Source organism: Squalius cephalus, assembly GCF_949319135.1.
Source record: "Squalius cephalus genome assembly, chromosome: 2".
Classification (NCBI taxonomy): domain Eukaryota; kingdom Metazoa; phylum Chordata; class Actinopteri; order Cypriniformes; family Leuciscidae; genus Squalius; species Squalius cephalus.
Window position 1 is genome coordinate 26,169,727 of NC_137123.1, and position 15,616 is coordinate 26,185,342.

Consider the following 15,616-nt stretch of genomic DNA (forward strand, 5'->3'; position numbering starts at 1 on the left):
TGTGTGTTGTCCAACCAGAATTCTTCGAGCTCATATCCAAAGCACAGAGCAACAGAGCTGACGACCAGCGGGGCTTGCTGAACAAGTCCGACCTTGTCCTTCCTGACTTCTTGCGCCTTGACACGGAAGCAGACGCCAACAATCTCAGCTCCACCCCCATCTCCCACAAGAACCGGCCCCGATCCAAGGAGAATGGCTCCGCCCTCAGCGCCAGCCACCAATCGCAGAGCTTAGATTCAACAGTGGAGGGCAAAGTGCCTAGACGAGCCCTAATGCCTCCCAATAGAGCTCTCAGAAACGCCACAGACCGAAATCCAACACCGTTCAGTTCCTCACTATCCCCGATTCCGCACTCGCAAAAAGGGGGCTCGTCAGACTGGAGGAGCGACGGAGGGGTCCGGGTGCTGGAGGAAGAGGAGAGCGGCATGGACCTGACATTTGTCGCCGAAGGCGACATCACAAGCCCTAACAGCTCTCTCCTTCACCAGTCCCCCTATCCTCTCCCTGCTTCCCCAGAACGGCAATACATCCTAAGGGAGGGCACTTACCAGGAAAGCTGGGCTCGATCAGGTACCTCTCCTGTGTGAACAATCTACTCTCGCATGTGTTATCCTCACCTCTTTCTGGTCCCTCATGAAGACGTGTGTGATTTCTGAGTGCTGTGGATTTGCTGTGCTTTTCATCGTGAGCCCTGTGCCAAACCCTGGCAAAACCACCTCCTTACCATGTACATTTGACACCCTTTAAGCACTTTAACGAAGAATCTGGAAAAAAAAAGACTTCTACCTACAAAGCATTCGATGGTTTATTTTCTTCCCTGAAAGTATTTTAAAACAACTAGCCACACACAATCTTGACAATCATTAACTTCCATGGCTTTTTTTCCTCTGAGGGAAACAATATAATTATTGTAGCCAGTCGGACTTATTTGAGGTCAGTAGTGAACTGAAGCGATCTTGCTCGTCCTCTGCGTATCTCTGCCCTGTGGCTCATCACATGAAGGCCATAACTGACGGAACTAAACATGTGATAATTCTTCTTTGACACTAAATATAAACTACATACCGGACGTGGAGTGTTTGAGGTGTCAAGCACCCTCGTTTACGCATGAATATATTTATCTGTTGTTCAAAAAGTTTTTCAAATGATGTGAATACGCAAATGGATAAAAACATAAATAAGCACAATCAGTTTTAGTACGACGGAGGCCTCGCCTTACCTCTCTGCGGTGACCAGTAGCGTGCCTTCCATGAACCTGTCCAAGAAACCTAAATATTGACAAAGAGTCTTCAGTAACTCCTCATGACCTCACATTTCTACATTTCAATCTTAAATGGAGACCTCAGAGCTTATTTTTGTTTTCTTTATTCCATCGTATTCTTACAAAAATGCAATTCAACAATGTGTAGCTACGCAGATCACTTCCTTTTTATCACCATTCCTTCCAAGTTTTTTTTTAAGCTACGGTATCATATGTTATGTATTTAATCGTGTAATATAATCCTAAAAAAGGATTAATTTATCCCAGATGAAACTTAAGTATATCTTCCTGAATGACAAAATACTAAATGTGTACATAGTTTCTGTTACAGCTGTGTGATTTATTGCTATGTTGAGTTGCCAACATTGTTGAATTGCCCTCCATTCTGTTCATTCTGACACTGAAATCATTTTCAGTTTTCTGTAGCAGTCTTTTTTGTAGAAGACCAATATCTCTGCTCAGATTGATATTTCTGCAAACTTGTAAATAGAGTTAAATAAATGTTAGGGGTGAGATCTCTCTCCCTTCCTCTCGTTGTTTATTTCTTGTTCTGATCTCTTTCCAATACCTGTTTTACATTTTTACAATCTCTTAGCCTGAAACGTACTACAAGAACATAAACAAATGCTTTCATCTACACAAGTTTGATGTTAGGCCTATTCATTGTTGTATAATTCAAAAGCAGCGCCAGTGCATGTTACATTCTCAGACTTACCACTAGGGATGCTATAAAGGGCGTTAACTTTACACTGTATGCTTCAGGTCAGCCTACTGTCATGGCGAGGCATTCGTTTGAAAGGAATCTTGCTGTGAAAGTTTGATCATACTCCATAAACGTGTTTAAAGGAATAGTTCACTTTTAAAATGAAAATTCTGTCATCATATACTCACCCTCATGTTGTTTCAAACCTGTATGAATTTCTTTCTTCTGCTGAACAGAAAGGAAAATATTTAGAAGAATGTCAGTAACCAGCCAGTTTTTGGGTCCCATTGACTTCCATAGTAGGAAAAAAATACTATGGAAGTCAATGGGACCCAAAAACTGTCTGGTTACTGACATTCTTCTAAATATTTTCCTTTCTGTTCAGCAGAAGAAAGAAATTCATACAGGTTTGAAACAACATGAGGGTGAGTATATGATGACAGAATTTTCATTTTAAAAGTGAACTATTCCTTTAATGCCACAAAAATGTTATTTACTGTTCGAATGTAGACAGTAAACTGAACTCTACAATTGCAATTTGATGGCTAAGCATTGATGTTTAAGTACTTCTGTAGAGGATGTTTAGGGTCTTCATGGTGTCACATACACACATTAACAAACTGAAGTATGGATTAGTACATAATACTTTCTGGCATATTTTGGTAGTGTTATATGAAATTACACCTCAAGGACGTGGAGAACTGGTCTGGGGAGGCTAAATCAGGAAACCAAGTTTATAACTTTACACTTTATCACAAGTACACTACATTATTTTATTTTGTGGTCAAAAGGTTGTTGTTTTTTTTTTTCTATTCTGCAAAGGCACATTAAATTGATCAAAAGTGACAGTAAAGACACTTTTTTTTTTTTTTTTTTTTTTTTTTTTTAATAAATGCTGTTTTTTTCCCACAAAATAATCAATTCTACTCTTTGATAATGATAAGAAATGTTTCTTGAGCCATCTCAGGAATAAATGACATTTGTTATATAAAACGAATTAAAATAGAAAAATTGTAATAATGATATTTCACAATATCACTGTTTTTACTTTATTTCTGATCAAATAATGTAAATGCAGCCTTGGTGAGCTTAAGACACTTCTTTCAAAAGCATTACAAAAATAGTTAATTTGTGTTTAGTATTACACAAGTGTAAACAGTACCACATCCTTCAGAGTTCAAGGAAAGACAGAAGCCCAAATCATTCTCAGATAAGATAGTTTATCATTTCCTTTTCCTGTTATTGAATGAAGAATACAACGATTAGGAGTTCTGCACACAATGTAGACATAAAGCATGGACGGCACATCTGATCGCATGATGAAACTCTCTGCTCTCAGAAGCGTTCTTTAATAACTCCTTCACATTCCCCTCACCCCACTTCCCCCACCCTCTGTTTTGTGCTGTTTGAGTGAAGCCGTTCTCAGTGCATTAGCTATGCACAGAGGCCCAGTTAAAGTGAATGGCTGGTTAGGCAGGCTTTGTGTTGTTTGGATGCCGGTTCTGGGCTCAGACAAAACCAGCCTCTGTTTCCCTTCACTGCTCCCTCTCTCATCCTCCACCAGAGGAAGTGTCCTAATTCTGCATTGTCTCCCTCGGTACTTTTTCACGCTCCAAAAGAAGGGAAACCCTCTATAGACAGAAATCATAATGCTGTCGTAATTTGACCATGAAGACAAATTGTTGCGCGATTCCTCCTCCTGGTGCTCTCTTGTTTTATATATTCTAATATCTTTAGACATTTTATCATGTGTGAACTGCTATGTTCTCTCCTTTTTTGTTCAATTGCATTAATGTCAGCAAGAACTGTTTGCTTTGTGGTTTGCTAGACAAATTTTCAACTCTGGACTTGAATATAGTGTTGTGATTACAGGTGATTAAGAGAAGAAATCGACATGTTCTGAGTGATGAACACTTTTATTGAAGATGTATTCACAGGTCCTGATGACTCATGTTTGGCCAGACAGCCTGAAAATAATAGGAGCTACTTATAGACCAATAAAACATGAGTTTCATGATGTTTGTGACAAAGAATAAGGTGTTTAAAGCTATGAGTGAGAAATTCATTGTAAGAACACGTCTTCCAATTTATAAAGCCACAATATATTCCATCATGCTTCCAATATCCCAACGTTTTGAAATGAGGTAATAAGTGGGGTTATTTGTAGGATAGTTAATATGTTTTAATGTTAAAAATATAACTATTCAATGATATAATGTATCATTTAAACAGATTTAATAAGTCAAATATTTTTGCTCAAAAACAATGAGGGGTTTTAAATAGATTAGCAATTTCGATTATTTTCACATTATAGCAAACTTTTAACAGGTAAGTTTCAGCTACTAAATGAAAAAAAGTTGAGTTGAAAACAATGGTCTACATACTGTAACAAAGGGACTTGAAGTGATAAATCCTTTTTGTGAATCTATTCGTTTAAATTAATTGTCCGAGCGATCCAAATTTTCCAACGCTATACAGCTGAGCTGAGACATTAAGGTTCACACACACACAAAAATGACAGAAAATGATACATTTAGTCGCTTAGCTGGTTCGCTTAGCTTTCACACTGCCATTTCTAACACAATGGCTGCATCCGAAATTGCGTCACAATGGCTGCGTCCGCATTTCAGGGTGTTTTCACACTAGCACTTTTTGGTATACACCTGGGTTCGATTGACATCAGCGTTCGGTTCATTTGGATGTGAATGCTGTTTGAGTCCACATAAAAAGGGTGGTCCGGGGTAGCTAAGAGTTCACTGCTGGTATGAATGCAATTGTACTAAATCTTGGAACTGAAACGTACAGTAATTGATGACGTTCAGCGCAGACATTCAGCGCAATGCAGCAGCAGGTGCGCGACACAAGTGTTTTTTGCTAGTTTCAGCCCGACGCAGTTATCATTTTCAAGTCCTGTGCCACATTGTTTAAATAGCAAATGCATTTGTACCCATGGGTGTGCTGGTCTGAAAACGAGCTGCGTTCAGGCGCATTGTTGGCGCGTTGCTATTTTGTTATTTAAACAGTGCGTTAGTAATATGTGGCTATAGGCGGGTCCACAATGCGCGTACACTTTGTCCCGTAGAAGGTCTGTTCGCACGCTTTAACCTCGTGTACAAGCAGATCCGTTTCCTCGCTAGAGAAGCGTTCAGTTTTTCCGCTTGCAAATTCCACCATGTAAATAGCGAATCCGCCATGGCGTGAGCGCAACTGGCTTTTAAAGGGAATGGGAGATTGGGAGACTTTGATTGGTTTATTGCACGTTACGCCCAAAACACACCCATTACTCATTAAAAGAATGGGACAACCCTTTTAGACCATGCCCTGGGTGTGCTGACCATTTTTTCCCGTCATAAAACTAGCAAAAGTGGATTCGGACATGCCCTTAGTGCACTTGAGCTGTGCGCTTTAGACTATGTGCTTAGATAATTAAAATAGATCCCTTTGAGTGTGTTCTCGCTCACTTTCCTGACAAGCATGACAGACGCACTGCAAACAGAGAGAATGTAGGCTATATGTAAGGGATAATGTAGAGCGAGGCGGTTGTTATAGCGAATAGCGGAGTATATCAAGAAATAACAGAGTGCGTTCTACATTAGAATTCAACCAAGCCATATAATAAATGCCGTTATGTGGTGAACTTTGAAAACGAATCCAAAGGTAAAAAAAAAAAAAAAAAAAAATATATATATATATATACATATTTTTATTTTTTAATTTTTTTTTATTACATGGCTTAGTTGAATTCTAATGTAGAATGCGGTCTGTTATTTCTTGATTACGCTGCTAAGGATAACTCACCGTTGCCATGAAAAACAGAGCGTTGCTATGGACGCAGGATTCTAACCGTAGAGACGGAACGGACTATTTTCTTTAGCGGAAGCAATACAATCGTTTTTAAATCAATAAACTCCTTTTTAAATCAATATTTTGTGTCAAATTATTGATTTGTTCGGTAGGTAGCCATGTAATAAGCAGGATAATGTAGAACGAGGCGGTTGTTATAGCGAATACAACCCCGACAGGCTGTTCAGGCCTTGAATCAGCCTGTCGGGGTTGTATTCGCTATAACAACCGCCTCGCTCTACATTATCCCTTACATAATGAGGTGAGCAATGCTATTTTGACGCCTTCTCCTGCATTGACGTTTTGAAGCAACAAGCTGCTGCTTTGATGATGCAATCACTCTGGGTGTGAACATGGTTTGAACCTAAATAATATAATGTGAACACAAATTCCTGCAGGGGAGAGGGAGCAATCGAACTCTGATTTAGACCAGACAATCGAACCAAGTGTGAAAGCACATTAATTGAACCCAACCTGCCAAGTGTGAACACACCTTAAAACAGAGATGTAGCATTTGGCTGCACTACAACACATTACGCTTTTTACTGGAAAAGCTACACTATTTCTAATAGGCTAGCCTACTAACTGAACTACTGTCATGTTTCTGAAAAATATTAGTAACCTATCGCTACTTTTACTTGCCTAAAATTCTTACCAAACACCTATTTAAATGCTTGGTACAGTCAGATGTTTTGGTAAATTAGGAAGATTGACAACACTTTTAAATGAAATTATATTTAGTATATATGTAATTATGTAGTAGTAGCTACTGGTTTTTTTATTTATTTTTTAAGATGTTTTAAAGAAATTAAACAGATTATAGGCTACCATTCTTTGCTACTTACTGAAATTGATATTTAAAAACAAATTTGAACGTGGTAATTTTACTTAAATTTTAACTGTAAAGAAACAGCTATTTTTGTTGGCCAAAGAATTCCATCTGGATACTAATCTCTACTCAGTTCACAGCATGTGAAGGACCCAATAAATCCACAAGACTTTTCAACCCGACAAGTTTTAAACATTTGCTTAAACTTCAATAACAGGAAGTTATTTTTAAGTAATTTTTTTTTTGAGCAGAAGTTGTACAATGTTTGTAATGCAAGTCTTAGGGGGGTTTGTAAATTGCACAAATATGGCCAAGACAGAAGTTATCGGCAATAGGCTTTATGCCCAGCTCCACTACTTCCTGAACTTCAGCCAGCTCCTTTGTTTCCTGTCTGCCATTATTGGACAAACTGATTAATCCAGGTGTGCCTGACCTCAGTAACAATAATCAGACACACCTGGATTAATCAGTTTGTCCAATAATGGCAGACAGGAAACAAAGGAGCTGGCTGAAGTTCAGGAAGTAGTGGAGCTGGGCATAAGGCCTATTCAACACTCGCATCAATACTGGGAGGGTAACTTTGGCCATCATCATAAGTGAGATCCTGAAAAGAGATGGTGCTCCATCTAGTGGCCGAGGCAGATAAATTATTATTGAATTACTGCCCGTAAAACGCATGACAGTAATGTGCTTATAATGTGACAGTTTAGACTTGGATTAGTTAATTTGAAGATAAGTGCAATTGATTGATCATCAGTGTTATTGTTATATGAAGAGCTTTTTTTAACTTCCTTGAAGATATATGATCGTAATGCTTGTAAGGAAGACTAATAATGACCAATATAGGGTTTGCAAATAGGAATAGCATAGTGCCACAAGGGGGCAGTGTGTAACTCTAATCACTCAACAATAAAAAACGGCTCAAATTCAGTAGCCTACACCCTGATGTGCACAACCAAACTCAGTTCAGTCTTCATCAGCCACAGTTTTTCCTCTAACGCATATCTGTAACAATTAGCAGTGTGTATTGACAATGAGTCTTTCTAATTTACCGTATCTTCCTTTATCTATATGAATGTCATTCACAATCTGGTGAAAGACCATAGAGACTAATGATAATCGATGGACACACTTGTGGGGATAGTTTTGAGCATGTTTAATGAGTTTGCATTTGGTCTGAATGAGTCTTAGTGAGCATTAACAGATTTAAATCAAGCTAACAAGTCATGGCTACTCATCTCATCATCTGCACTTTCTTCTAGTCCAACTCAATTCAATTGCATGTCGCTAAGCAACGCATGTGTTAGTGTTTTGTATCTGTTCTGCTGAACAAAAACAAGCTTGCTGGTTGGCTTTTTTTTTTTTTTTTTTTTTTTTTTTTTTTTCATTATGATGCATATTAATGCGCAGAAGAGCAGAAGCCAAAATCTCAGTCTTGAATCGGTTTTAATTGATCAAACATACAAGATAAGTAGTACCTCTAAATCAACAGAACGACGAATGATGAAAAATTAAGGTTTCCGCTATATATGTCTCATTAGGGCTATACCTGCAACATTGACCTCTACAAAACACAGCACTTTAGATCCAAACCAAGCCTGATTTTCTGCTTTTCTTTTCTGAATTCTCAATAGCATGTAAGTATGTAGGCCTGGCCTACACTATACCATTCAATAATATTTTATTTGAAGAAATTAATACTTTTAATTTAATGTGCAAGGATGCATTCAATTGATCAAAAGTGACAGCAGACATTTAAAATGTTACAAAATATTTCTATTTGAAAGGAATTCTGTTCTTTTGAACTTGCTATTCATCAAAGAATCCTGAAAAAAAGTAATACTGTTACACAAATATTAAGTAACACAAATATTAAGCTTCACAGCTGTTTTCAATATGTAATAATAGGAAATGTTTCTTTGGCAACAAATCAGCATATTAGAATGATTTCTGAAGGATTGTGAGACACTGAAAATTTGAGAAATTGCTGTGGAGAATTCAGCTTTGCTATACAGTATATCACACCAATAAATTACATTTTAAAATATATTAAAAAAGAAAACCACAACATTACAATATTTTTGATCAAATAAATCCTTCCTTGGTGAGCATAAGAGATTTCTTTCTAAAGGATTAAAAAAGTCTTGTAAAAAGTGAATAGTTGGATCAACTTAAAAAAATGACTTCAATTGGTAACACCTAAAGAAATTAAGTTTTCTCAACTTAAATTATCACGGTTTATCGTGAAAAACGTGATAATTTAAGTTGAGAAAACTTAATTTCTTTAGATGTTACCAATTGAAGTATTTTTTTTAAGTTGATCCAACTATTCACTTTTTACAGTGCAGACCCTAAACTTTTGAACAATAGTCAGATATGAAATTTGGGTAACACTTTAGTTTTGGGTCCAATTCTCAATATTAACTAGCTGTTTATTATCATGCATATTAGGATATTGGCTGTTTATTAGTACTTATAAAGCACATATTAATGCCATATTCTGCATGACCATATACTACATTCTCCTACCTAATATCTAAACTTAACAACTAACTTACTAACTATTAATAAGAAGTAGTCAGGGGTTTATTAAGGCAAAAGTCGTAGTGAGACTTGGAAACTAAAGTGTGACTGAAATTTCACTCTGATAAATCGAAACCACAGGAGTCTCATGCTGCACCACCAAAACATGTGTGTCACCCTTCATGGCAATCAGTCTGGAAGATTGTCAAAAAAAAAAAAAAAAAAAAAAATCTGTCATGTCAGATCTTAAATTCGGCATAAAATGGCTTCTCGAACAAGAAATAATGTAGCATTTAATAAATAAAATAAAAACCAAGAAATAATGCAGGGCTGGACTTGATTTAGTCCATGGGGAATTGATTAGATCGTTGGATGGTTGTGGTTTGACATTGGTGTGATCTCGTGAGTGACAGTTTGCCCTGTCCTCATCATCAGGACTTCTAAGAAGACTTCTATCTTCTCTTCCTTGATGATAGGCCTATATTCTATTAGAAGATACAGACAGTCGTTGTAAGAGGGAGGGGAAGTTACTTAGTTTAAAGATTACAAGGGCACATGAATTAAAATAATTAATGATGTGCATGAATAAATCATTTATAATAAATACGGAAATATTACATAAATAATAAGAATGGTCAATTTTGATTTCAAGGTGACTTTAAGTCAAGTCCTATACAATAGCCTGTCAGGATGAGTATGCTTTTTCTTATATATTTTCATGCTCTTCAGTTTGTTGTTTGTTATTTATTACCATTATACAAAAACAATCAATTAACTATCTTAATATTTGCTCCTCTCCCCGTTTGACTATCATTCCTTAGTGAAAAACGAAAGACGTCAGAGAGAAAGGACCAGTGTTTCCAAATATTCCCACAGGAGGGCGCCCTCCGCCCCACCTCCTGCTCCTCCACCTCCACCTCCACCTCCACCACCCCGGGTCAGAGGCGGAGGCAAGCGGTCTCCTCTCCACGTGAGAGGTGCTCTTGATGTGGATGGGATCAGATGCGATGACCTTGGTGGTCAGAATGGAGGCATGGAGAGAGTGCTTGACGATCTGAAAACCCACAAAGGAAGAATGAGAACAGGAGTTTACCAGACCTCAGGTCAAGGTGAAATGCTGCCTGTGAAAAAGCGTATTGATCCATCCACAAAAAAAGCAACTAAACCTTCAGTGAAAACTTCAAGAAAGAAGAATAACCACATCAAGAACAATGCCACTTTTGTCTGATATGACAATAAAGAGCATGGTAACAATTGATAATCTATTGCTAACAATAAGCCCCTCATAGCTTTCCCAAAACAGCAGGCAACTTACATTTTACAGTAAGGTCCCATTAGTTAAAATTAGTTAATGCATTATCTAACATGAACTGACAATGAGCAATACTTTTGTTACAGTTTTTAGTAATGTTTGTTAAAGTTATAGTTAATAAAAAAATACAACTTTTCATTGTTAGTTCATTTCAGGTCCATTAAATAATATTAACAGGTAGAAATTGATTTGAAAAATAATAATATATTAGAAGATGTTGAAATGCTTTAGAAGTATTTTTTACTATTAGTTTGTCTAACTAATTTAGTTTAGTTAACGTATGTTAACAAATGGAACCCTATGGGTACCACTTTACAATAAGGCATTAGTTAACATACACTGTAAAAAGTGAATAGTTGGATCAACTTTTTCAACCTAAAGAAATTAAGTTTTCTCAACTTAAATTATCACTTTTATCGTGAAAAATCTGATAATTTAAGTTGAGAACTTAATTTCTTTAGGTGTTACCAATTGAAGTAATTGTTTTAAGTTGATCCAACTGTTCACTTTTTACAGTGTAGTAAATGCATTAACAATGAGCAATTTGTTGCAGTATTTATTAATCTTTGTTAGCATTAGTTGTTAACAATACAACTGTTCATTGTTAGTTCTTGTTAGCTCAGGCCCATTAAATAATGTGGCAGGCGCAACTTTTGATTTTAATAGTGGAAATTAACATTAACTAAGATTAAGAAATGCTTTAAAATTATTTTGAATTGTTAGCTCATGTTAATATAGGCCCGGTTTCACAGACAGGGCTTAGACTAAGCCAGGATTAGACCATAGATCAATTAGGACATTTAAGTAATTTTTATAAACATGCTTAGAAAAAAACATTACCGATGTGCATCTTAAAACTAAAAAGGCACTGATATATTTTTAAGATCAGTCAGTGCAAGTTTATTTCAGTGGAAACAGCTCAGACTTACATTTTAGTCTAGGACTAGTCTTAAGCCCTGTCTGTGAAACCAGGGGGTAGTGAATTAATTGTTAACAAATGGAACCTTACTGTAAAGTGTTGCCCAGAAAACAGATGATGCTCAAGCTTGTGCTGTTTTACATTCGGTTTGAGATAATACTGCAACATTTTTAAATAAACAACTTCTAAAATGGAGCATGAAGTGGATTTTCCGGTTAGTTTTTGCTGTCACTGCTGCTATTATACAGAACATTACCATATAAATGTCACCTGTGAGGACTCGGAGCTGTTGGGAAGAATGAGCTGGACTAACAGAGTGGATTTCTATAGGACTAATGTGGCAGCACTTGTAATAAATGTAGTAACACCCAAAAATCAGGTGTCATACTTTAATTGTACTAATATGTGTTTATTGCTTGATGTCTCCTCCAGTCTTATGCTACTGTCTCAATGGACAAGGTTGCGTTATCTTGCATCTCTAAAGTTTACACAGGGAATTTGAATGGTTAATGTTGAGCCCTAGACAAGTCTCATTGACCCGAGGATGTGAAGGCACTGCTTTCTGCCAAGACGTATTTCAGGGATAATTGCGAGGAAGAAGGAGAGACTGAAAGGGAAAGACAGATCAATACAAAATGCTGCAGGTATTTTAAGGACATGCAGTGTTTTCATTTGCTAAACCACAAGATAATGCATTGGTGATTTCTGTATTTTGACACAGCAACTGTCTTCAATAAATATGAATGAATTTTTGGTCCCTGGTCAGTGATTTGAATTTCTTAATGTTTGTTGCCCTCATCAGAAGGCTATCAGTGAGCATTGAGAAATTTAAACTTCTTTCCTGAAACCGTTATAAACAGGTCTGTGCAACAAAAGTAGCCCAATGGCCAGTCAAAAATAGCCCAATGCGATTTTCTCCATGTGAGGCTGAATTCTCCACTGAATAATTCCACGTCTGGTAGAGTGTTTTGGGGCGGGGTTGGAGCGATGGATAATCATACATATGCAAATTAAGTCAAATTTACTTAATTTTTCTTTAGCAAGTTTTTGCACGCAGAAGTAAATTTCACATATGAAATTAAAGGGATAGTTAAGCCAAAAATGATATTTAACCCATGATTTACTCACCCTCAAGCCGTTCGAGATGCATATGTCAATCATTTTTCAGACGAACACATTTTCAGTTATTTTAGAAAATGTCTTAGATCTTTCAGTGGTTATAATGTGAAGTTATGGGGTCCACCTCCTTCAAGTCCCAAAAATGTGCATGCATCCTTCACAAAAGTAATCCATCCGGCTCCAGGGGGATAAACGATGGCCTTCTGAGGGTAATCCGTGCGGTTTTGTCGTAAAAATATACATATTTAAAACTTTCTAAATGAAAATATCTTGCTTCCGGCAACGGTCGATGCGCGTTCACGGCAGATGGATGCCGGCGTATGACGTAGCGTTTGATTTAGCTATACTTCGTTCTACGTCACAACGCGTCCTACGCTACGTCCTACGTCATACACCAGCATCCATCTCCCGTGAACGCGCGTCGACGCGTCTATTTTGGGACTTGAAGGAGGTGGACCCCATAACTTGACATTATAACCACTGAAAGATCTAAGACATTTTCTAAAATAACTGAAAATGTGTTCGTCTGAAAAAAGATTGACATATGCATCTCGACAACTTGAGGGTGAGTAAATCATGGGTTAAAGGAAACTCTACTTAACTAAGTTAATGAAGAAAATAAGTAACTTTAACTTGGCCAGTAAAAGTAATTTCTACGTAGTTGAAGTTTACTTTGCTATACTTTTTACTCAACAATATAACACTGAAATAAACCACACTTTTGAAGTGTATGCTTAACTTAGATATTTAAGTAAATAATACAATAGACATTGTGTAGACACCATATCTAGATGAAAGATAACGCTGTTCCCACACCAACAGACCTCAATACTTGGTACACAATACACAATGATGGTAACATGGATCGTTTTTGAGTATGAATGTCATTTTGAGTTGAAAATTAACTCCAGATGTCACAAAATGGCAAGTTACTAAACCTAACAACAAAAGCAATGATATAAGTTTTATTCAATTTTATAATGTTGATATTTACGCTTTAATTTCTACAAGCATGAATTGAGTGCTAATATAGAAGTTACTTTTTTTGAATTACTGCCTGAACTAACTTTTTCATGTAAAAAAAAATTTGCTTCTGTAGCATTTACTTCAGCACAGAATCATTTTTATCAGGTGTGGGAATTAATTCCCACAACAACAACAACAACAAAATGAATGTGAAAAAATTACCCGCGGCAACGAGTTAAAAGTGGCTATACTGGTTATAAATAAGAACAAAGGTGCTGAGTGGCAACTTCTGACTGGCATTGGTTTTCCTTTGGTTGTGGCACTGTGTCCTTGAGCAAAATCTAATGAAACCCAAGTTTCCCCAGGGGTGCCTGCCCCGTAACGTAATTGCAACACACTCTCATGGTATTTTTTAAACTATTTTATGTTTTGGCAAATTGGTGGCTAATTCAAATGAATTCATATCTCATTCATGCATTTTCATGCAATCTGCTTACACCCCACTAAAGGTTAGATTTCAGCTGGACCTTCATGCTTTTTCCCCCTAAAATGTTTTCATGCAAATCACATCATACAAAATCATACAAAATTGCCACCTCTTAAAATTATTACATTTTCTCATGAAATCTGGTAACTCAAATACCTTGTTATTTAGTGAGCTGTTGAATAAAAACAATATCACAAAGATAGTTACTTTCATTTGCTTTGTCTATTTGCACTGCCAATTAAATAGTTCCAAACAACAGTAGAACTTGCTGCTGTGTCTCAGAGAAATATACTGGCGTTCCCGAATGTCCTGTGTGTTTGAACAAATAAGTTGTGCAAATGATTCAATGACTCAATCATAAAGATATTTTCTGTGTCTGAATATGCCTACTTCCCTATCAAAACACTGTGTGAAAATGCAGATTGTCCAAATTCAAATACTCATAAAACAGTATAAGTGAAAAGTACCCGGATGACCTATAACTTCCAAAGAGATTCAGTAGTGTGCATTTAATGAACAATTTACTATCCCTTGACGACATGGAAGAGTAGTTATGAATGGCATTGAAGCAATGCAACTAATACTATAAGTCACATGACAATGATAACATGGCAAAAGTAGTCTGGATTTCATTCTACACAATTCATACTATATAGAACATTCTTTTTAACAGTTGCAAAGCAATTACTTATTCAAAAGAGGTACCTAATCAGAGAGTATGCAACTTTGAAAGCAGCCAGCCATTTATGTATCACCTAAATGAATGTGTGTGTTTTATTTGAACTAATCAGTTGTATCTGATAACTAACTAATAAAGAAAATCTCTTGTCACCACATGCTGGAGTATCATGTAACCTGCAGAGAAACTGTTGCATGAGTGTAAATTGACATTTACTTAGATTAATAAATGGTGTAAAATGTTTGTTTATTGTTACTTCATGAGCTAATGCATTTACTATGGACGAATGGAACGATATTGTAAAGAGCTACCCATATACAAAGTGCATTTAGCAGTGTTGTTTAGCACAATATATTCTAAGGGTGTAAAATGCTTGGCATCCGTGTGTTCAACTGGCCCTGCTGCTTCACGCTCCACAAAGGACAATAAGACTTCCTTAACCAATAGTTTTCTCAGCTCCTCATACCCGGACTGTAGGCATTTTACACCCTCACTCCGTTTACCAGCATCTGCTATTTGTCCTCTGGAGTCCATTCAAAATGCTTCAGCTTGACTTGTCTTTAACCTCTGGAATTCTCTCATGTTACGCCTCTGCTGCCTGCCAATACGACGCCATTTTTGACTTTTACACTACTGCCAATGGCCTGACGCCCACTACCTTCAATCCTTCATCTAAACTTCACCCCAGCCCAGCCATTACTGTCAGGCCGTTCTGTTCACCTAACTCCCTCATCTCTCCATATAAAAGGTTACTGATTGTCTAGGTCCAGACATTTCTCCATCTGTTGATCTCTCCACTGGTGGAACAAACTCCCAAAAGCTGTCAAAACAGTTCATTTTTCAATAAAAAGCCACATTGGAACACAGGAACGCATTAGAGTTATCTCCTATTACACTCACCTACATAAATCAAAAAATATTGAAATAAAGTGAGGCCTGAAACTCAGTGACCACTAGTAAAGCTTCTATTTAGCA

At 36.9% G+C, this 15,616-nt stretch overlaps 1 protein-coding gene across 4 annotated transcripts in view; it reads left to right on the plus strand.

Moving 5' to 3' along the window:
- rgs12b (regulator of G protein signaling 12b) overlaps window positions 1-1,800 on the plus strand; it is a 40,537-nt gene extending 38,737 nt beyond the window's left edge. For 3 of the 4 annotated variants that reach the window (XM_079858897.1, XM_079858899.1, XM_079858898.1), the window contains one exon: window positions 19-1,800. In XM_079858897.1, the coding sequence (XP_079715023.1) occupies window positions 19-587 (569 nt within the window). In that variant the 3' untranslated portion in view covers window positions 588-1,800. The remainder of the gene's footprint in view (window positions 1-18) is intronic. The other variant, XR_013819820.1, reaches the window with a different exon arrangement.
- The last annotated feature ends 13,816 nt before the right edge of the window (window positions 1,801-15,616 follow it).